General features: G+C 44.0%; 1 protein-coding gene across 3 annotated transcripts in view; it reads left to right on the top strand.

Annotated features, from left to right (window-relative positions):
- LOC146058377 (cytochrome P450 3A24-like) overlaps positions 1 to 22,786 on the top strand; it is a 36,966-nt gene extending 14,180 nt beyond the window's left edge. For 2 of the 3 annotated variants that reach the window (XM_083170664.1, XM_083170671.1), the window contains 10 exons: positions 1,167 to 1,266; positions 7,183 to 7,296; positions 7,914 to 8,002; positions 10,184 to 10,332; positions 10,457 to 10,584; positions 12,710 to 12,797; positions 13,305 to 13,465; positions 15,639 to 15,865; positions 17,571 to 17,733; positions 22,387 to 22,786. In XM_083170664.1, the coding sequence (XP_083026790.1) occupies positions 1,167 to 1,266; positions 7,183 to 7,296; positions 7,914 to 8,002; positions 10,184 to 10,332; positions 10,457 to 10,584; positions 12,710 to 12,797; positions 13,305 to 13,465; positions 15,639 to 15,865; positions 17,571 to 17,733; positions 22,387 to 22,482 (1,315 nt within the window). In that variant the 3' untranslated portion in view covers positions 22,483 to 22,786. The remainder of the gene's footprint in view (positions 1 to 1,166; positions 1,267 to 7,182; positions 7,297 to 7,913; positions 8,003 to 10,183; positions 10,333 to 10,456; positions 10,585 to 12,709; positions 12,798 to 13,304; positions 13,466 to 15,638; positions 15,866 to 17,570; positions 17,734 to 22,386) is intronic. The other variant, XM_083170668.1, reaches the window with a different exon arrangement.
- The last annotated feature ends 226 nt before the right edge of the window (positions 22,787 to 23,012 follow it).

The raw sequence follows: 23,012 nt of genomic DNA on the forward strand, positions 1-23,012 counted from the left end.
AAGTATGCAGAAAAAAGCTATATGTTGAGATGCAATAAATCTCTACGTAATGGTATTTAGCAATGGTATATCATTTATTTGATTAGGTTACATAGAAAATGTAAAGGTGGATGTTTGCTGACTTCACTATGTGCGACTGAAATAAGTTGAAGAAATTTGGCGTTTGAAATACATTACATATTTATTAATGTCTATATAAAGTGAGGGACTGATATTAGGCCCATACACACTGGGAGACTTTGAGCTGAAAGCCGCTCAAAACACCCAGTTTGAGCGGCTTTCATCTCAAAGCCGCCCAGTGTGTATGCCCCAGCGATGAGCGGTGAGAGCTGCTGCGCGCTCCAGCATCACCGCCGGGAAAGTCGTTCATCTGCTGGTTATACCAGCAGATGAGCGGCTTTGAGGATGGCTCCCCCAGCTGTCAGCGCCGGGCAGGGGTAAAGCCACTCAGTGTGTATGCACTGAGCGGCTTTCCCCCTCGGCGATGATTGCGATCATCGCTGTCCATACATGCTGGGCATAGTCGCCCAGTGTGTATGGACCATCAAGTCAGTACAATGAAAGAATGAAAGCAAAGTTGGTGTTAATGGATTAATATGTTACATTGTAAGGTTCTAATTGTGCCCCACTTTTATATACAGATGATTCTTTGTAACTTTTAATGCACAGTCTTTAGTCTTCAAACATACTGTATTGAAACTTGCACTGAAAGAATAAAAGCATGCAGTGAATTGGTAGATTGTAGGGAAGGCGATACAGGCTATACGTCATGGTTAAGTTGGTTGCTGCCGTTGGATGCCTGGAGCTGCAGAAGTACTACTGTACCCAGTGGTGTAACTAGAAATTTTGCACCCCCCCCCCCCAACTAGACAAACTGTCGAGGCCCAGGACTGTGTGTACAGTAGGTGATGAATGCCCTTAAAATCAGTTCAGTGCTGTACAGATATAATGCAGTGCCATAACGAAATCTGAATGTCCTTACCGAGCAATAAGTGTGTAGATAAATGATCGTATTACTTAGTAATGTCTTACTTTTCAACTTATTGTACATGTTGTGCATTTTGCTATGTGAAATAAAAGCAGTTTATATGTTTTTGACTTACAGTAGGTCATATGTGCCCCAATAGTGGTGTTACTTGTAATACGATTTTTATTTTCTTCTTTAGGTTCTATGATGGCCGACAGCCAGTTCTTGCCATTATGGATCCAGTTATTATTAAAGTCATTCTAGTTAAGGAATGCTACAGCTTATTCACAAACAGAAGGGTAAGTGACAGGACCTCAGCCCAACCCCGCAATGTTTAGATTAGGGAGGACAATCTTGGGCCCAGGAGTTAGGATTGAAATCTCTCAATCCTGGGATTCCCGGTATTGGCACTCCAGGCTCTATCGTCACTCGGCTGGGTACTGCTGTCCTGCAGTCCCTAAGCGGGCAGGAGCAGCTGAAGGGTGGTGGGGGCAATGGCTTTGCAGCGCAGCGTATGGAAGCCGGACAGTGTTCTCAGCACTGTCTGGCATAAATAACTAAACCGTGAATCTGCAAATTAATCCAAAAATGCCAAGATTGAAGGCTTCAATCTCGGAAATTTTGTGCCAAAATCACATCCTGGGATTCAGAGCCGGCCCTAGGCTTAGGCAATATAGGCAATTGCATAGGGCAGGGCCAGTAGAGGAGGGACACTAGCTGGCTTCTGCAACGGTTTTTAATCCCCCCCCCTCACACACGTTCCAATGGACAACCGCAGTCTGTGGCTGCTGGCAGCTTCCTACCTCCTAGAGCAAGGATGGTGAACCTTCTGCCCTCCAGCTGTTGTTGAACTATATCCCAGCATTCCTTGCAACAGTTTTAGCAGGCCCAAATAGACAAACTGTAGCAGGGCATGCTGGAATGTGTAGTTCAACAACATCCCTGTCCTAGAGAGAGTGACAGCCAGGTCACATGCAGCATGCAGCTCCTCCCAGGTGGTGCTCCATGTGGCCGGGGGATGCAGGGAGGTTCCACAGAAGCAGAAAAGGTGAGTGTTACATGCACTTACAAGTTGCAGATCTTCCAAGCCCTGTTAAGGTGTGTACAGATGGTGTGAGGGCAGGCCGATTTTGAATAAGCCAATTTTGGCTCAGCCCATGGGCGTTTTTGACTAAGGCCGATTTGTCCAAGAAGCCGAATACACTTCTTAGTCAAAATTGCCTTGCCTGCACAGTCTTTTTTGGCGGGTGATATGGATGCGATGGGGCCATGCATCGCTATCATCCGCAGGGGAAAAGGCCTGTACACATGCATCCTGGCTAATTTGTTAGGTCATTTTGACTATCTAGTACAGTGCACCGTGTGCCCACAGCTTTAGCCTTACCAAACATAATTTACTGTAGACTGAAACTGTAAATCTGCACAGAAAGCTCTGCAATCAGTGCACAGAAATATTTCCAAGGTGGACAAGAAGGTTCCTGACTCTACACTATTTACATAGTTAACATTCCCTCTCACTAAATCCTTATACTCACAGCAGAGGAGACGGTGCTGAGCGACATGCTTAAGCATGGATCGCTCAGCACTCATTGCTGCACACCCGCAATGCAGCCGCAATGTGTGCTGAGCAATCCGTGCGGAGCAGCATTTTTCCTATGTTAATAGGCAAAACGCAGCAATCTTAGCAGGGAAGACAGCTCATGCATACGAGGCCGCACTTCACCATCCCTGGGGGTGTACACACTGAGCGATCTGGGGCTGAATCCCCCCCCCCCATGTGTATGCCCCTTAACAGCAATCTCTTTCCCTGCTGAATTGTTGCAATCACCGCACCCCACACTTTGGACAAGGCGGATTATTGACTCACTGAATAGAATTTTGTAAAGCTGGTAACGGGCAGTCAGGATGGCAGCAGCCAGAATACAGATCTCGGCATCCCAAAGGATGTAATCCCAACAGGGTCAGGTAAGTATACTTATACCACCTGCCCCCCCCCAACCCTCCCTTCTAGCAGTCTGACCCTAACCCTCTCCCCCAACCAGTCTGACCCTAAATCTCACAGCTGGTTCCGAAACCTAACCCACCTGCCCCGCAGCGTAACCCCACCATTGTAGGTGCCTAAATCTACCTAACCCCGTCCCTTTAACCAAATCATAATCTTAAATATACCCAGCTGCAGCCTATCCCTAAATTGTCCCACTAGTGCCTAAACCTACCCCCCCCCCCCCTTCCCCGGATGCATGATAACTTTATATAACTTTAACATTATATTTATATTTGTTGGGATTCCAACATCGGCATCCTGATCTTGTTGAGGTTGCAGTGCCGGCAGTCGGGATGCTGTCATCCTGAACACCTGGATACTAACTGCATCCCAATAATAATTGTCCAGTGATTAGAATGCTTACTCAAATGGCTATCTGCAGGAAACATCATGACTTTCAACCCAGGCTGCAACCTCAGCCACAGCACTGGGGTTGCACATGCAGTGAGGAGGCGTTTGACACCTCTTTCTGCATTTGCATTTTCTTTTGATGGATTTGCTGTTTTGCAAATCCATCTACTGTTAATGGGTGTGGTATGGGGATCCGACAGTGGGGATCCCGACAGTCAGTCAGGGATCCCGACTGCCGGTGCTCCGACAGGGGTGCGAACGCAAAGAAGCCCCTTGCGGGCTTGCTGCGTTATCTACGCTCACCACAGGTTACATTCACCCTCTATGTGGGTTGTGGACCCCCACAAGGGAGAATAGCCCCTGTGAGTCGGGATCTCCACTGTCGAAGAGTCTTCCGGCACCCCTGCTAATCAGACCCTACTTTCTTATGAATACTAATGTGCTGAGGTACAGTATGTGCATTATGTTCTGTTGCACATAGACACAGAGAATTAAAACTGTATTCTCCTGAGAAAGTGTTATGAGACAAAATTGTAATGTTAAAATGTGTTCATATACTATGTTGCAGGAGTGTTACCGTGATTGTTACATTGGAAAATGCTTTAAGTATTTATTCAAACAGTCTTCACAAAGTTCTAGTACAATTATGCTGCTTTCCCACTGCCAAGTCATTTAAAGAACCGGTATTTTTAAATGGTATTTAAAACGGTATTAGCTTTCACATTGCAGTAGATTACCGTTTTAAATACCATTTAAGTACAATTCACATTGCAGTAAACCGTTTAATCCCCTTGTGTCCCCTTGTACCTGTCCTGCCCCCCCTCCCCCCGTACCTGCCAGATGGTACCCTCGCTCCCCCCCCTGCCCTGGTACCCCCCTTCACCCCTGCCCTGGTACCTGGTACCCCCCTCCCCCCCTGCCCTGGTACCTTGCTCCCCCCCCCTCCCCTGGTACCTTGCAGCTGGTACCTTGCATCCGGGCAGCTGGGCAGCATGGTAGGAAGCGGGCATTCAAGGGCTCCTAGTCGGCAGGTCCCAGACTGATTGCTGAAAGCATCATACAGAAGGAGGCTGGTGCACAGACAGCGGGGGCACTGGGGATCCGGGCATCGCGGTCCGTGTTCAGGAGGAGGAAGCGGAGGAAGGTCCATTAGGAGATTGTCATTTCATCGGTGGGGGTCCCTGCCGCGAATGGGAAATAGCAGGCCTGAAAATTACATATGCGCATATCTAATTAGCCGCTAATTAAATATGCACATATTTAATGAACGGCTCCGCTATTTCCCATTCGTGGCAGGGACCCCCGCCAATGAAATGACAATCTCCTAATGGACCTTCCTCCGCTTCCTCCTCCTGAGCACGGACCGCGCTGCCCAGATCCCCAGTGCCCCCGCTGTCTGTGCACCAGCCTCCTCCTGCATGATGCTTTCAGCAATCAGTCTGAGACCTGCCGACTAGGAGCCGTTGAATCAATGCCCGCTGCCTATCCTGCTGCCTGGATGCAAGGTACCAGCTGCAAGGTACCAGGGGAGGGGGACCTGTCGACTAGGAGCCCTTGAATGCCCGCTGCCTACCCTGCCTACCATGCTGCCACGCTGCCCGGATGCAAGGTACCAGCTGCAAGGTACCAGGGGAGGGGGGGCAGGGGGGGCAGGAGGGGGCCAGGGGAGTGGGAAAGACTAGTGTAGGATCTTAAATACCGTTTCAGAACCATTCTCACTGCATAAAAAAACGGCTCTGAAACATGTAGGACTCTGCTTTGGAAATGGGTTGAAATACCGGTTATCTTTAACCGGTAAATCAACTCTGGCGCTTTCCCACTGCAGCCTTAAACGTTTAGAAAGGGGAAAAAATCAGCAATATACCGTTTAAGACCTGCAGTGAGAATGGGGCATAAATTGTGATACTGTTGTCAACATGTTTTGATTGTATTGTTATTGAAATGGTAAAAACTGTTTTAAACACCATAGTTATAGTTCTTTATAGCCAGAGAGTAGAGGTGTAATAATATGTGGAACATGTGTATTATATGTATAAAGGCATTACTAATGTGTGCAATAATGTGTAGGTTTTTTACTGTGTGGCATTATATGTAAAAGGTGCACTACTATGTAGCGCAACCTGTAGAAAGGGCACTACTGTGTGGTTTAGTGTAATGTATAGAAAGAGCAATATGATGTGGAGTAATGGTAATGACAGACACTACTGTGTGATGTAATGTGACTATGGCACACTATGGTGTAATGCAGGGGTCCTCAAACTATTTTGCTCTGGGACCCCATAACACAATAAAAATAATGACCCCCAGCAAGTTCATGCAGATCACGTCACATATGTAGACAGCACATGCATGGCAGCATTGTGGAGGCACAGAACAGACAACTCAACAGATCTTTCAGACTCTTTGAATCACTGACTGAGATTAGAAAAGTCATCAGCCTGATGGTCAGCAACATTGAGTCGCGACCCCGTGCTGAGAAGGTCAGGACTCGCAGTTTGAGAACCGCTGGTGTAATGTAATGTGTATAAGGTTGCCACTCCACTTCCAAGCAACACAACATCCCTATTTAAAATATGGGGAATGGGGGTGCCGATGCCCTTGATGTCTAGCTAAAGGTCTCTGGCTGAGGATAACTATGGGTGAGTGGTGATTGGTGTTGGTGGCCGATGGTGTGATCTGTGCTGCTGGTTGATGGGTGCTCTGTTGGGAGATGGGTGCTGGGGCAGAAGCGGAACTGGTTGCATTGCTAGGGTGCACCAGCCAAAATTTTGCCTACGACATCAAACTGGTTTGGGCCGGCTCTGCTGGGATTGGCCTTCCTAGTTAAGATGTTATACATTCTATAAGGAAAGTGCTGCAATACTTTGTAATCTCCTTGATTTGAATCCATTTTAAGGGTTAGTTATTATTATTAAGTATAATCACTTTTAACATTTTAATAGAAAATCACTGTCCAGGACATAAGCTCCTATAACAGGCAATACCTTTTAAGAGCTTCGCAATGAAGTGATCACTTTCACAGCTTTCTCTGACAATGGGGAAAAAGGGGGGGTTTCTTACCAAAAGGCAAGAAGTGGGCGCCAAAAATGGGGTGTGTGTGATTCCAGCAGCTCACACCAGGAATGTCAATTCCTGGAAATATATGTAGAAGAGAAAAAAGGGGGTTGTGGAGCGCTTGGAGGTAGTTATTGGTGGGTTGAAATTATGAATTATAATTCAAAATAACTAAAAGGTCAATTGGGTATCACAATTCCTATACATTTATTAAGACACTGATAAAAAATGAATAAGTGATAATGATACACTTAATCACAAATAATGATTAAAAACAGCACAAATATGGTGATAAATTATAAAAGAAATAGGACTGAGCCATATACTTATAGCGTTCTCCCTTATGCCCAATAGCTGGATCGACCTGTCCTCCTTATTCATTGGAAGTTATTAGTATGGGTGTCCATGAACCATGCTGGGATATTGTTGCCACTGTGTTTTTAGGAATTGCTGTCTCTGTAGATGGAATGACAGGTATCCACAGGCTGGTGGTAGGCTTTCCCAATATTGAGATGGTGGTGGTGTCCCAAAAGTTTTTTCTTCCAGTGTAGAAATCAGCTAGGATGAAAAATTGGAGGTTGATACCAGGCAAGTGATGGTATAGGGAGTGTCCCGCAATATAGCTCAAGAGTCCAAGATATTAGTGGGTATCCTGACGCGTTTCGTTACCCTCACTGGTTACTTTTTCCCATATATTTAGTATTTACAAATTGCCTGTGCAGCCTAGATTCAGTCTTTGCTGATTTGTACTTTTGGCTTTTATTAGGATTTTGGCCTAAATGGACCCCTCAAGCTTGCTGTGTCAACTGCTAAGGATGAGCAGTGGAAGAGGATACGAACAGTCCTGTCCCCCACATTCACCAGTGGAAAATTAAAGCAGGTAATATATATATACTGTATATATATATATATATATATATAATATATCTCACATATATGTGGGACAGGCGTTGTAAGAAAACTGTAAAACATAAATACGTAAATTACGTAGCCAGCACATTAACACTATGCTGGCTAGGTAATTTACGTAAGTGGCTCTGGAGCCCTGAAAATACATAATGCTTAATATCCCCACTATCCACATCATACCCCCAGTATCCACATCGGCGTGGAGTCGATTTTATAAAGTGTGGCGAGCGCAGCGAGCCACCAAGCCTGAAGCGTGGGGAGCACAGCGAGCCCAGCGAGGGGATGCGTCCCCTCGCGGGGCTCACTGTGCTTGCCACACTTCGGGCTTGGTGGCTTGCTGCTCTCGCAAAGACTTAAGGTGGCCATACACACGCAGATTTATCTTCAGATCTGTCTGGTTGGAACAAAAACCTGGTTATGGATGAGCGCAAATGACAGTTGACCATTTGCTGGGAAATGCTGGAAAACTGACAAACTGTCACTCATCCATAACCATGTTTTTGTTCCAACCATCCAGATCTGAAGATAAATCTTACTAGTGTATGTGCACCTTTAGGACCTCGTCATTTAATGTACTTATTCTTACAGATGTTCCCAATAATACAAAATTATGGACAACTTTTAGTGAAGAATCTGTTTAAGAAAGTGGGTAACAAAGAGTCTATAGACATGAAGCAGTAAGTATGCGGCCTATACACATTTTCTATTGACCTTATTCAGATTGTAGTGTAGTTACACTGGGGCTTATTTCTGATTGGTTTGCAAAGCAGTGGTAGTTCGCTGCTTTGTGAGCCATGTAACGCCACCCACCAGGCGTTGTAAATGTCCGCCCCTGCTAAACGCTGAATGTCCCTGCGGCACTGCGAATGGATGTTTTGCATAAACATCCATACGCAGGCCTGCGTGCGGGCCTGAAATCATTCGATGGTCACCCACCAGTAAATGATTTCTGTAGCACTCGCTAACCTAAGTCAGTCTGTGGTGACTTAGATTAGCGACATCCTCCACCGAGAACATGAAAGGCCTCATTTGCATGGGGACGCCCAGCGTTTTTGGAAATGATGACATTTGCATGTGAAAGCCACCTGGAAGCCTACTCCACCACTGCGCCCCCCCCCCCCCCACACACACACACTCGACGGGTCCAGACCAGCACATGCTTATAGTCGCTTATGTGCATGCGCAAATCTTCAACACCGAACTCTCCATCCAAGGGAGTTCGCAAATCAGAATCTCCCCTGAATGTAAATAAACATGATCACAGCTATGCTTAAGGTGCATATATACATCATGCATGCAGTGATGATTTTCATAGCAGGATACTATGGAACCCCATCCACTTCTTCACTCATCTGCTGGTAATACCAGTAGATGAACGGCGGCGCCTGGCGATGATGCGGGAGCATGCATCAGCGCTCACTGCTCATCGCCGGCCGTACACACTGGGCGGCTTTTGAGCTGAAAGCAACGGAAATTGCAAAACTGGTGGCCAACTTCATATGTGTAGACCTATAGGGGATCTGAGTGCATGCTTGAACACAGAGGAGACTTTGGGCAGATTTAACAAGAGATAAACGCGAGGGTGATAAGGAGAGATAAACATCCAGCCAATCACCTGCTAACTGCCATGTTACAGGCTGTGTTTGAAAAAAGTCAGTAAAGAGCTGATTGGCTGAATGTTTATCTTTCCTTATCACCCTTGCATTTATTTCTAGTTAAGACTTAATACATCTGCCCCAATGTCTGATGAGAGGGAGGGAATGAGGAAACAGGCAGGAGGAGAGAGGTAGTGGAGGAGAGAGGTAGTGGAGGAGAGTGGTAGTGGAGGAGGATGAACAGGTTGAATGAAGTGTATAGCATGGACCTCAGTAGAGAATGTGAGGGATGATTTTGGGGCATGAATTGATAGAAGTAGCTAGGGGGTAAAAGGACCCCCAAACCACCCCTATGCCGTCTATCCGGTCAGGGTGAGTGTGAGAATGTGAGGCCACCATCAGAGAGAGCAGCAGGAGAAGTGATGTCAGAGGGGGGTAACCTAGGTTTCAGTAATGGCTAGGAGGTGCAGGGACTTGGAGATGAAATGGCCATGGGTGGGGACTAGTTTGTTTCAAACAGATCTGATGTTCCTTAGGGCACAGGATAGCGGGTGTGAGTTTGTGAATGAGATTATCACTATTAACGTATACACAAATGTATTAGCATTTCTATGGAATTATAAAGGTCTAAAAAATAATTTTAAATAAATCTGAAAAAATATATGTCACCCGTGCGCTATTCTTATGCAATCCGAGTGCACAATCGCTCTGCACCCATAGTAGACTGTGTTTTGAACATCCTTATGGATGAATAAACAAATAGTTTCTTTAATATTCACACTAAATTATGTATATTTGGGAAACTGGGTTGTTAGTAATCATAGTACGCACGGGATGCAGTTACAATCCCGGCGGTCGGGATCCCGACCGCCTAAATGCCGACACTTTCTCCCTCCGTGGGTGTCCACGACACCCCTGGAGGGAGAATAAATTAGTGTGCCGAGCGTAGCGAGGCACCGGGCCCGCTGCGTGGCGATCCACGTCCCCCCCTTGTCGGCATTTCGGCGGTCGGGATTTCGGCGTCGGGATTCTGAACGCCGGGATCCCGACCGCCGGGATTCAATACTGAATCCAGTATGCACTGTATCTGCAAGATTCCATTAAATTGAGCTTTTGATTGGCTGAGGGAATTTGTATGACATCACCACTATAAACCGAAGCCAATTTTGATGGAGAGGATGTTGAAAATGATCAGTGATTTTCAATGAGCCGTTTTGGATGTTTCAATTTATTTATTGCTATTTTTTAATTTTATCTTCTCAGCATCTTTGGCAGCTACAGCATGGACATTGTTCTGAGCACTTCGTTCAGTGTAAATGTGGATTCACTGAACAATCCTAACGATCCATTTGTGACCAATGCCAGGAACCTTTTCAATTTCTCTTATTTCAATCCTCTGTTCTTATTGACACGTAGGTTACTGACTGAGCTACTCACACATGTTTCTCTACTGGGATCTGCATTCGGAGTTTACAATTTCACTGTAGAAGATGATTTTTTACTTGTTCACTACAATTCTGAATGTTTCTCTTGCAGTCCTGTGTCCGTTCCTTATTCCCCTCCTGGACAGACTGAATTTTAGTTTTTTTTCTGCGAGTGTTCTCAACTTTTTCCAAGATGCCATAAAACGCATTAAGGAAAGCCGGCGGAAAGGAATTCACACAGTAAGTGACCGCTTATTGGGAAATATTTGGTTTGAAGATGGCTGGTGGTGGAACGAGACATGCAAGGTCCCCAATGCTGCAATACTTTGTCAGCCCCATCCTACAACAATTTAAAAAAATGGATACAATACAAAAGCTTAAGAGCTGAAACTAGAGACACTTATACTCAAACAAATGTATAGGACTATACAACCTATGTCCATCACAGCAATCTTGAAATGCTGAGACCTAAATTACCATATTTACTACAGTATATAGGGGAAACACATCTGGCTATCTGCCATTGGTGTAAAATACACTTTTATCATATATTTTAATTATGAAGCAAATAAATTACCTCAGGCGCCTAAGGGGCCTACACACACAGGGGGTTATTCTGATTCACTCGGAAAGGCACAATCACTCTCTAATGGACAAAACCATGTGCACTGCAGGTGGGGCTGATGTAACGTGCAGAGAGTTATGCTGCTTTCCCACTGCAGAACCGTTTTAAGTTACAGGTAATCTTAAACGGTATTTAGCATTCCCACTGCAGCAGATTACAGTTTGAAATGCCATTTAAGTCCCATTCCCATTGCAGGTAAAACGTTTTAGCTCTTCAAAACGTTTTTACAGCATTGGTGTGCAGTGGTGCTAGTAATATATACATTGCTGGCCTGTGCCAGCAATGTATATATTACTGGCTGATAAATAATCATTGGTGTGCAGTGGTGCTAGTAATATATACATTGCTGGCCTGTGCCAGCAATGTATATATTACTGGCTGATAAATAATCATTGGTGTGCAGTGGTACCAATAATATATACATTGCTGGCCTGTGCCAGCAATGTATATATTACTGGCTGATAAATAATCATTGGTGTGCAGTGGCACCAATAATATATACATTGCTGGCCTGTGCCAGCAATGTATATATTACTGGCTGATAAATAATCATTGGTGTGCAGTGGCACCAATAATATATACATTGCTGGCCTGTGCCAGCAATGTATATATTACTGGCTGATACTCCGTTACTCAGTTGCTCCGTGTTCAGCGGGGGGGGCGGGGCGAGCAGGTCTCCGTGGCGGGGGGTGTGGCGAGCAGGCCGGGAGGGGCGGAGCGCCGAGCTTGTGTGGCCGGGCGGGGGAGCAGGACTGCCGGGCGGTGATTGACAGCGGGACGGCGCCGGTGAGCGACAGCGGGGCGGCGCCGGTGAGCGACAGCGGGACGGCGCCGGTGAGCAGCGGTGAGTATATGACGCTGCGGGCGGGGAGGGGGGGTGGCAAGGGAGGGAGCAGACAGCTGGACTGAAAGCCGCGCATCTTTCAGCCCGGCTGCTGTATACAGATTCAGCGATGATGGCTCAAATATGAGCCATCCTCGCTGCATCTGCTGGTAAAACCGTTTAAGAGGCATTCCCATTGCCTCTTAAACGGTAGATTACCGGCTAAAACCCTGCTCTGAAAACGGGTTGAAATACCGTTTAACTTTAAACGGTATTTCAACTCTGGCGCTTTCCCACTGCAGCCTTAAACGGTATTTTGCCCTAAAAAATCGGCAAAATACCGTTTTAAGGCTGCAGTGGGAAAGGGGCATAAGATTTGGGTGCTTTATTGTTTCTGTGCAGGGTAAATACTGGTTGCTTTATTTTTACACTGCAATATACATATCAGTTTGAAGTACACCCCCCACCCAAATCTTACTCTCTTTGCACATGTTACATTAGCCCCACCTGCAGTGCATATGGTTTTGTCCATTAGAGTGATTGTGCCTTTCCGAGTGAATCAGAATAATCCCCACAGCGACAATACATAGTGTGCTGAGCGATCTGTCGGGGCCTCCGCTGAGAACACTGGCCCTGCCCGGCGATTAGAGATTAATATCCAGCATGCTGGATATTAATCACCGGAGTGATGTAGGGGCATTTTCTGAGCGATGTAGTTGAATTAAGTAACATCGCTCAGGATATGGCCTGACATCGCTACGTGTGTAGGCTTCATTAGGTTTTTCAGTCTTTAGACTGGTAAGTTGTGAAGGTTTCTTGCATCCACTGTGGCCACAGTACTTGTTGGCCTTCCGAAGTAACACCACAGTCTTTCTGTATACTGTATCTCTGCTCACCTCACCAATTTGCCACTTTAGGACCGGGTAGATTTCCTACAACTTATGGTGGATTCTCAAACCAAAGACCAAGATCCATCATCAGGGGAGGAGACTCATAACTATAAAGGTATAAAGGTTGATTCTACATTCTGTTCAGGGCAATAGGGGTATTCCAGCTATTGTACACACGTATAAAACAATCTTTAGGGAAAGTAACTAGAAACACAGCATAAGCTTTGTAACCTGCTTTCACATTTATTACCCGGCGAGGTCTGGCCCTTACTTTCACCTGAGGATCCGCCGTGAAGCTAATATTCCAAAACGATGACTGTAATAATATTCATTATTGTGTAGTTAAAGAATAAAATAAAGTGATTAAACAAAGAAACTGTTTCTCCAATACATTGGCTATGACTTGTTTGTCCTTGAACCTTCTTTGACTAAAAAGAGTTTCAATGTACAACCTAGTTTTTACTTATTTGCCATTGTGCCCCTTGGTCTGATCCCTATATTACTATACATTACAAATGCTGGCATATTGATGTCTTTGCAATGCCATTTAAAAAAAAAAACCAAAGCATTCATGTTACTTTAAATCACATACAAATAGGGAGATATTTGCTCTGTTTCACAGCGCTGACAGACACGGAGATTATGGCTCAGGGACTTATCTTCATCATGGCTGGCTACGACACAACCAGCTCTACACTGATGTTCCTGTCTTATCTTCTGGCCACTCACCCTGATGTACAAACTAAACTGCAGGAGGAAATTGATACCGTTCTCCCAAACAAGGTAAATAGAATATGTCCTATTATGTAGGTCTCTTCTACTGTAATGGTGCCCACACACGGCGAGATGTGTGCTAGGTGCAATTTGAGCCATACAATTTGGACCTCACACTGGGTGTGATTTATAATACATGTGATTTGAACTACGCTCGATTTTTGAATACACTACAATAGTCAATTAGAGGGTACATGCGATCTAGTTTAAAAATACCTGCCTGCGCATATTTTATTGTCTTGCAATATGGACTACACAGGAGCGCGCATCGCATGGCAAAATAAACACGGTGTGATTTAAAACTAGATGTGATGCGATTTAAACTAAAAAAGTTGAAATCACACGCGATAATACTCGCCATGCGCGGGCACCTTAAAACTTGCTGCCTATAGTAAGGGTGTTGGCTCCTGCCTTCTCGCCTGCTGAGCTCATAACAAAGGACATAACAGGATCTTCATTTCTTGTGGGAAAATAAACTGTAAAACAAGCAATAGCTTGGCCCCATAAACACTAGAACATAAAGTGAAAGATATCTTTCAGGAAGCCCGTTCTAAAAGATATATTTTACTTTATCTTCTAGTGTGTAATGTCATTAACGATGCACGCCCCCAAGCATCGTTAACAACCCCTCTCTCATCCAGCATGTCTGGAGGAGGGAGGTCCGCGTTAACGACAGTCATGCTGCTGTGGCAGCGCGGCCATCACTTCCGACCCTCCCTCCCCCCGCCTTCGCTCACCTCGGAGCCAACATTTACAAGTGTATATGCATTTGCCGATAACAGAAACCCCCGCTGGGCCTAGTGTGTATGGGTCTTATCTCAATATTCTGACAAATTATATTTCATGAGGGGAAGGATGAACAGTTTAAATCAGTAGTGTTCAGAACATTTTCTGTGAATCATTAAGGATTTTTTTTTTTACAAAAATACCAGTACTGTGTACCATACATCACATATTGAACATAATTAACCGGGGCGGCCCTAGTCACAACAGTAACAGGCACCCCCTATCGATTGGTTATAACCCTCATTTGATGATAGCCAATTTAGTAAATTAAAAACCACTATAAATGACATTTTTTTTTTCATTATTATTTTTGGTACTTATGTATTATCTGGACTCCCATGTTAAATGCACCCCATTTTTTCATACCCCTACTATCCAAGTACGCATGGAGTTGATTTTATATAGTGTGGCGAGCGCAGCGAGCCACCGTGCCCAAAGCGTGGCGAGCGCAGCGAGCCCCGCGAGGGGACACGGCCTAATAAGAAAAACGGGAGTCCAGATATTACATAAGTACCTTATTTTTAATTATGTATACAAATTTGCGAAGTAATGGGCCCCATACATCAGCAATCACAATGTATGGATTTCCAGATACAGGGATTTTTTGGCCAGATAAATGGATTTTACAATCTATCTGACTTTGCCCACACATTACAGATTTATTTCAGTGATCGGCAGATTTTTCCATCTAAAGATTGCATCTCCATATCTGGAAATTGCCCAATCGATTGTCATTTCAGCTGTTCATAATGTAAATAGATGAAGAAGACGAATTGGGAATGCCCACACATATAAAAAAGATCTGCAGATAATACCAGATTATTAAACATGTTTAAAAACCTGATTAAGCAATCGATTGGCGATTTTGAAATGGGATTGCCAAAAGGGGGAGCCCACACATCTAAAATTAATTGTGACAGTCATCTCCATATCTGAAAATTGTCACAATTAATTGCTGATGTATGGGGCCCTTAAGACAGTATACGGTGGCAGTAGGTGCAGTGCACATCCTACATATTTACACTCCATTCAAGACACATAGGAAATATCTTGCAGTTACTTGCACATTTCGGACTCCAGTACCAACACAAGCATCCAAGTGTCACCCCCAGGCACGTGCCTCATGTGCCTAATGGAAAATTTACCAGTGTGTGTAAAACTGGGCATACACTTGGAGATTTATTGCGCAATCTGGCTGGTTGGAACAAAAATCTGTTAATATTTGAATGACAGTTTTTGTCAGTTTTCCAGCATTTCAAAGCAAATGGTCAACTCTCATTTGCTCCCATAAATTACCAGATTTTTGTTCCAACCAGCCAGATTGCGCAATAAATCTCCAATTGTATGGCCAGCTTAACATGTTCTATGTACCTGAAATTGTGCTCTTTGTCCACAGGCTTCTCCAACTTACGAGGCTCTGATGCAGATGGAATACCTTGATATGGTGATATCTGAAACCCTGCGCCTCTACCCTGCAGCTGGGAGAGTTGAGCGGGTTTGTAAGGAAACAAATGAGATCAATGGAGTAACGATCCCAGCAGGGGTAGTGATAGTGATCCCAATATTTGTGCTGCACCGTGATCCGGAGATATGGCCAGATCCAGACGAATTCAGGCCTGAAAGGTATCACAGTTGGAAGGACATTTATTTCAGAGGAGTACTGACTTTAAGATAATACTGTAGGTTAGCTGTAATTAGCTGTATAAATGCAGAAAAGCACCATATTAATGCAAGAACTGATAGATTGATCTTAAGTCTGTGTATATTACCTGTTGAGTAGGAATGCCAAGCAATATATTATTTTTAAACCTCTAACTACATATCTACAAATAGTTGAAGTAAAGCCCCGTACACAGGGGGCAACTTGTGCTGCGGAGAAATCTAAGGTAGTTAGCACAGATCGCTCAGCACATATCGCTGGCTAGACCGCCCATACACATAGTGATGTGAATATGAGCGATCTGTGCTCTGATTTATTCTTTATGCACATGCAGGAGATCTACAGTATCTAGATCAGGGGTAGCCAACTCCAGTTCTCGAGAGCTACCAACAGTTAACATTTTCCAGGTCTCCTCACAGAATCACAAGTGAAGTAATTAGCTCCACCTGTGGAGCTTTCGTAATGTGTCAGTCAGTAACGAGTGCACCTGTGCACCTGCTAGGTGGTCTGGAAAACATGAACTGTTGGTAGCTCTTGAGGACTGGAGTTGGCTACCCCTGATCTAGATCATGACTGCAAGTGCTTAATATCTGAACGGGCGATGGTGACACACGGGACCGTGCATTGCAATGGGGCACACCCACAAGTTGATGTGAGCTTGACTTCTAAACGATCAAAAGAGATTGCTTAGTTGCTCGTTTATAGGTCTTAAGAGAGTGCCCTGCCTAGGCTTCTGCTGGTCATTTGTGAGATGTTATCCTCATTAAGGTGCGTACACACGGGGGAGATATATTGCTCAGTTTCTACTTTTCATCAGCGACCAGAGATGGGCGCTGATTAAAGGGAACCTCTGCCGGCGGTGCCGCAGAGGTAATCAGCTGGTCATAGGAGCAAGCTCCTGCGACCAGTGATTAGAACGGGGCTGAAAACGGGAGCGCGCACCTGGCGATTATCGCCGGGGCACACTCCCATCACTGGCAATATGGTCATATTCCCAGCAATTTCAGCCCCTATCGCAGCCGTGTGTCCACAGCTTAAGTGTATAAATCTTAAAGTTTCTTACATGCAGTATAAAAATAACTCAGCAGAAAATCGTGAGCAAAAAAACCAATTGAACAGATCTACAGTATGGCTTACCCACACTGCATCTGTCTGGTAATAACAATGTTAATATTACAAGTGTGACAGATTGTCAAAGCTCTAGAACAGCGGTGCCCAACCTTTTTTCTCTCCCGTACCCCTTGATTAGGCTTTTCATTTATGAGTACCCCCTCTCAGTTTGAAATATCCACAGTACTTAGGAGTGGAAGTGAGCGGTATGCATGTCCTTATAATAAGGAGTAGTGTGTGGTCTTCGGGATTCGGGTACATCTTTGTCTGGCCGCTGGCTGTGTACTGTCTCCGGGGTTCCTGCTACAACTGTCGGATTAATGAACAAATATCTGTAAGTACAGAGGTGCTGTAAGTGCAGCATATAGCATAGACTCACTGGGGCCAGGTAAGGAGCAGATTCAATTATATGCAAGGTTCCAGATGATTGCTCACTTCCAGATATTACAGTACTGCATCCGGATACCACTCTCCATGACTATGCAAAACACTGTTCTCAGAGTTGACAAGTTATTAGTTGAATTAGGAAAGGTTCATTGTTTTCTCTTGTGCACACAGATTCAGTAAGGAGCATGGAGATGTACAAGACTCCTATACCTTCCTTCCTTTTGGAGTTGGACCACGGAACTGCATAGGGATGAGATTTGCCTTGATCAACATGAAATCAGCCATCGCACTAATACTGCAGAACTTCTCTTTCCGCACTTGTAAGGACACTCCGGTAAGAAATCACAGCAGCTCATTTTCTGCATTTACCAGAAAAGTAGTGGTGCTGTAGTGACAATGGCAGAGTACCCCAATGGCAGCTTTTTATGGAGGATGTAGAGCCCCCTGCAGTGTTGTAGCCAAATGGATATTAAGGGCTACCTCTGGGCAGAAGGAAGTCCCAGGAATAGAGTCCAGCACAGGTTTTCTTCAGAGGTTCAAATAGTTGTCCTGTAGTATGAAGGGTAACCGGATGGAGTTTGTACAGTCAGCCACTGGTAAACCACCTTTTTTGTACAGTCAGTGGCTGACTTAACAAACTCCATCCGGTTACCCTTCATACTACAGGACAACTATTTGAACCTCTGATGATCACCTGTGCTGGACTCTGTTCCTTGGACTTAAGAGGTAGCCCTTAATATCCATTTGGCTACAACACTGCAGGGGGCTATGCATCCTCCATAAAAAGCTGCCATTGGGGTACTCTGCCTTTGTCACTACAGCACCACTATCAGTGAGGTCAACAAGAGACAAACCTTTTTTCACTCCAAAACTTCAAAAACCAGCTGGTTCACTCAATACGGTACCGTATGGACTTTCTCAGCCACCAACACAAATTTTTACCTTCCCCCTTTTCCCTATTTTGAAGGTATTTTTAGTGGCCACATTATTGGCCTTTATTAATGTGGAGTTTACATGTGTTTCTTTTTAATATATATTAACAATATTAAATGATCCTTAATAGGTACTGGCAATGTTTATTTCTTTTACAGTATACTAGCGCAGTCATTTCCCTTTTTTTCCCCCATTACCCATTCTACCCTGATTGCCCACTATAGTTATTGCCTGCCATAGCTGCATAGGAGCCACCAGCATATTGTAATTACAGTTGCAGCAGAGACAGAGCACGCAGCAAGAACAACCTCCATTCAGACTCAGGAACGGTCCGAGCAGCTGTGGTTGTCAGGGAGGGTAGATTGGGGAGAAGGTGCAATCGGTGACACCCCCAAGGCACTGCAGATATTCAGGGAGGGTGGCAGAATTACACACACATAGAGGGAGGGTTACATATAGACAAATACAGAGTGGGGCAAGCAAAAAAGTGTTGCTGTAGTCTCACCCCAGCACCTTGATGTTTAGCCTCCAGCAGCAGCTCCCTCCTCCTCCATACAGCATGGACTGAATAAGACAGTGTGGTCCCACTCACCTGCAAGTCATAGAAGCCTGTGCTGGGCTTCTCCAATCAAGGTTCAGCACAAGCTCCTCTGACCATACAGCAGCAGGAAGGAGTTGCTTCTATGCAATGGGTACGGCCATCGATGTGTTTACAATACATTGTAAGATGTCAATTGACCATCGATGGTTGCACACTAAGTGATGGATGACAAGCAATGGTTTCAGCAACTGATGGTCACCCATGTTCTTTCACTGACTGGCCCGAGGTCCAGTCAGCACCTCGGGGCATGACTTCATTGGTGTTAGGGGACAGAGCTATGTCTGTATCCCAGCACCATGTTGAAGAAAAACAAATATGAACCACTGGGTGTTTTGTACCATCAATGGTGGGAAATTATTTGGTTCTCCCCATCACTGAAAAAAGTATTCTCCCTCAGCAATAAACTATCAAAGATTTGGTATCATCAATGCCCATCCCTACTATGTAAGTTCCTTTTACTTCCTTCTGATGAAACCGCAACCTATGCAAAGCGGAGAAACGCGTGAAGGATAATAAATTTGGATTCTACAAACATCTCCCGATACCAGCCCGTTATTGCTCACCGCTATCACAGCAGCATCCGGCGCTTCATACCTCCCATCGGAGATTGGTAAACACGCCTCAGCCCATCATTGCCTGGAATCTGTAAGTCCACACCCTAAGCACCTGTGTTTGTGGCTCGCTCCCTGCCGAATCATCACAGCGGCCAGCCGGCTTTTGCCGACCACGTTAGCGGGAGTAGCTTGAGCCGCATCCCTGATACCATCATTGTGTGACTGTGGCAAGGAGACAACTACTCTTGTATTGAGGTATTGTCGGCATATGGGTTTACAATAAACCACCCTTTGATTATATTCAAGTGGGCATATCTAGAACCGCTAATGGCCAATTCCGCCATCCTGTTTAAACAAACCAAGGCTTTGAGAACTGCCAATTTGTTAACCAACACATTTCAATACCAATCCCTCCCTTTCTGGAGAGACTCTATCGCCCAATGAGTTTTCATTTCTATTAAATACCACTCCGGAGCTGGTTATAACAGATTAACATCATCTGTTTTTTCAAAGTAGATATTGAAGAGCTTTTTTTATTTGTTTTTTATTTGTTATGTTATGTATGCATGTTTAAGTCTGTATACAGTGATGTTTTATAAATCATATTTTCTATTGATTGCATCAAGTAAATAAATATATATATATTTTTTTAACTATAATTCTTCCAGTTGTGTGGTGCTCTCTTTTACAACTACATAGCTCTCTCTCTCTATATATGTACACTTGATTAAATTGCTCTGTAACTGTAAAATATTTACTAGTTCTTTATAAAGCAATTTCCAGGATTGCATTTGGGAGCAGCCCTATATTATATTATTTTATAGTGTAATTTACTTTTATTTTGTTGGAACAAAGTCTATACCTTCGCGCCTGATAGTTTTTGTTTCATTATGTGTTTCATTATGTAAGTGATGTATCTCACACTTTTCATAAATGTTGACAGACAAAAAAGGAATAGAGGCAGCGCTGTGCAAAATCACTTTTACTTATTTATTAAAAAAGATTATAATAACACTTTAAAAATATTTTTGTAACTGTATGTCAACAATATTTGACAGCCTTAAACAATCCTACAAGCATAATAAACACATATCCCCCTTGGCTGATTAGTAAGACATAGGGTTAGCTGCATGCATGCAAGAATTTAAAAGAGGTTCTTTTCTCTTCTGTGATGACTTCATTATAATTGAATGGGTTAGTAGATTAGTATTAGCTCAGTCCTGTCCCACCTATGTGCACATGGTTTAGAATTTTATACTTATAGTTTTCCAGCTGCTGGGTGAGGGAAGTGGCTTCCAGACCCCGGTGTCACACTCCGACCACTGGTGCTTTCCAAATAATTGCGGTCATATCAAAGGTTCTCCACCGGCTCTGTAGAAATGGCTGCCAAACAAATATTCCCGTTCTCCTCTACGCGTTTCTCCACCTAAACGAATCTCAGCGGCTTCCTCAGGAGGTGTTCTACAGAGCCAGTGGAGAACCTTTGATATGACCGCAATTATTTGGAAAGCACCAGTGGTCGGAGTGTGACACCGGGGTCTGGAAGCCACTTCCCTCACCCAGCAGCTGGAAAACTATAAGTATAAAATTTGTATAAAGTGTACACCTCCTGAAGAAGCCTCTGAGATTCGTTTAGGCAGAGAAACGCGTAGAGGAGAACGGGAATATTTGTTTGGCAGCCATTTCTACAGAGCCGGTGGAGAACCTTTGATATGACCGCAATTATTTGGAAAGCACCAGTGGTCGGAGTGTGACACCAGGGTCTGGAAGCCACTTCCCTAAACCCAGCAGCTGGAAAACTATAAGTATAAAATTTGTATAAAGTGTACACCTCCTGAGGAAGCTGCTGAGATTCGTTTAGGCGGAGAAACGCGTAGAGGAGAGCGGGGATATTTGTTTGGCAGCCATTTCTATAGAGCCGGTGGAGAACCTTTGATATGACCGCAATTATTTGGAAAGCACCAGTGGTCGGAGTGTGACACCGGGGTCTGGAAGCCACTTCCCTCACCCAGCAGCTGGAAAACTATAAGTATAAAATTCTAAACCATGTGCACATAGGTGGGACTGGACTGAGCTAATACTAATCTACTAACCCATTCAATTATAATGAAGTGATCACAGAAGAGAAAAGAACCTCTTTTAAATTCTTGCATGCATGCAGCTAACCCTATGTCTTACTAATCAGCCAAGGGTGATATGTGTTTATTATGCTTGTAGGATTGTTTATGGCTGTCAAATATTGTTGACATACAGTTACAAAAATATTTTTAAAGTGTTATTATAATCTTTTTTAATAAATAAGTAAAAGTGATTTTGCACAGCGCTGCCTCTATTCCTTTTTTGTCTGTCTTCATTAACCTCTAAGGGGTTTGGTATTCCCCTTAAATTGAGACAGCTGCAGTGCATAATCCCACAATCTGCGCTCAGAATTCCCTTTTCTGCTTTTTTTCCTAAATGTTATTTTCTCAAAATACAGAGAACTGGGGTGGGGTGAAAATGTAAATAAAAAACCCCAAAGCCCTAGAGCTTCTAATAAGTTATAGATAATGCGGCACTGAATATAACTGTTGGATATTAGTATTGGTAGAGAGGGAGGGACATAATCCGGACAACTTGAAAAGGACTGTAGGAAATACATTACCACCCTGTAAGAATGCTGTGGTACTATATGCTTTAGTCACCTTTGTAAAACTAGAAACAATCAATTATCAGTGCTCTCAGAACAGGGCATAATAATAAAATAATAACTTAGACGTCTGGGAGAACTTTTCTACAGATTGAAAAATGGTTATGGTGAAGAATCTATTTAAACAAAGCTTTAAAACCCAACACACAAACTGACTGTTTGATTTTAGTGGTTGAACACAATTTATGTGAAATATTACTTCTTATTTTACAGATCCCACTGGAAGTTGACTCAACAGGTTTCCCAAAGACAACAAAACCTGTCATACTCAATCTAGTGCCTAGAGAGACCCAGAAGACAGATGAGTAGGGGGGAAGTCACCAGTGGCCGGACATCATGTGCAGAAGCATCTCTGATATCTGCAGTATGGAATAGAATTAGGATTATTTTTGAATCCTTAGGGAAACCACATACATTGCAGTTGATGATATAATTTATGATCCAAAAGTAATAGTAGCAGTTGTTATTTAAACCTGAAAAACTACTTTGTAAGTGTCAAATAATCCTATGAAAAAGCTATTTTTGGATTATAAAGAATTTTAAAAAATAAAATGTCAGTGTTTCAAATGAATTACTATTGATATTCCTGAGATAATAAATGTGGTTAATTCAATTGCTTTACCTGTCTCATATGTTGGGTAATAATTTTACATAATGCCAGTAAAAAGTAAGAAAAAACAGGATACCACATGGGACACACAAATAGACCTTACTGTAGATGTAGAATGTGTAGTAACTGGGAGCTGGCACTTAAAATTTTAAGTAGTGTGTCGGCTCCTCACCCTCTATACCCCTCCCCAAGCCAGTCTTAGGAAACCATGTCCAAGGAGAGCTGAAGG

The sequence above is a fragment of the Crinia signifera genome, chromosome 1 (genome assembly GCF_055691185.1).
Source record: "Crinia signifera chromosome 1, ASM5569118v1, whole genome shotgun sequence".
Lineage (NCBI taxonomy): Eukaryota > Metazoa > Chordata > Amphibia > Anura > Myobatrachidae > Crinia > Crinia signifera.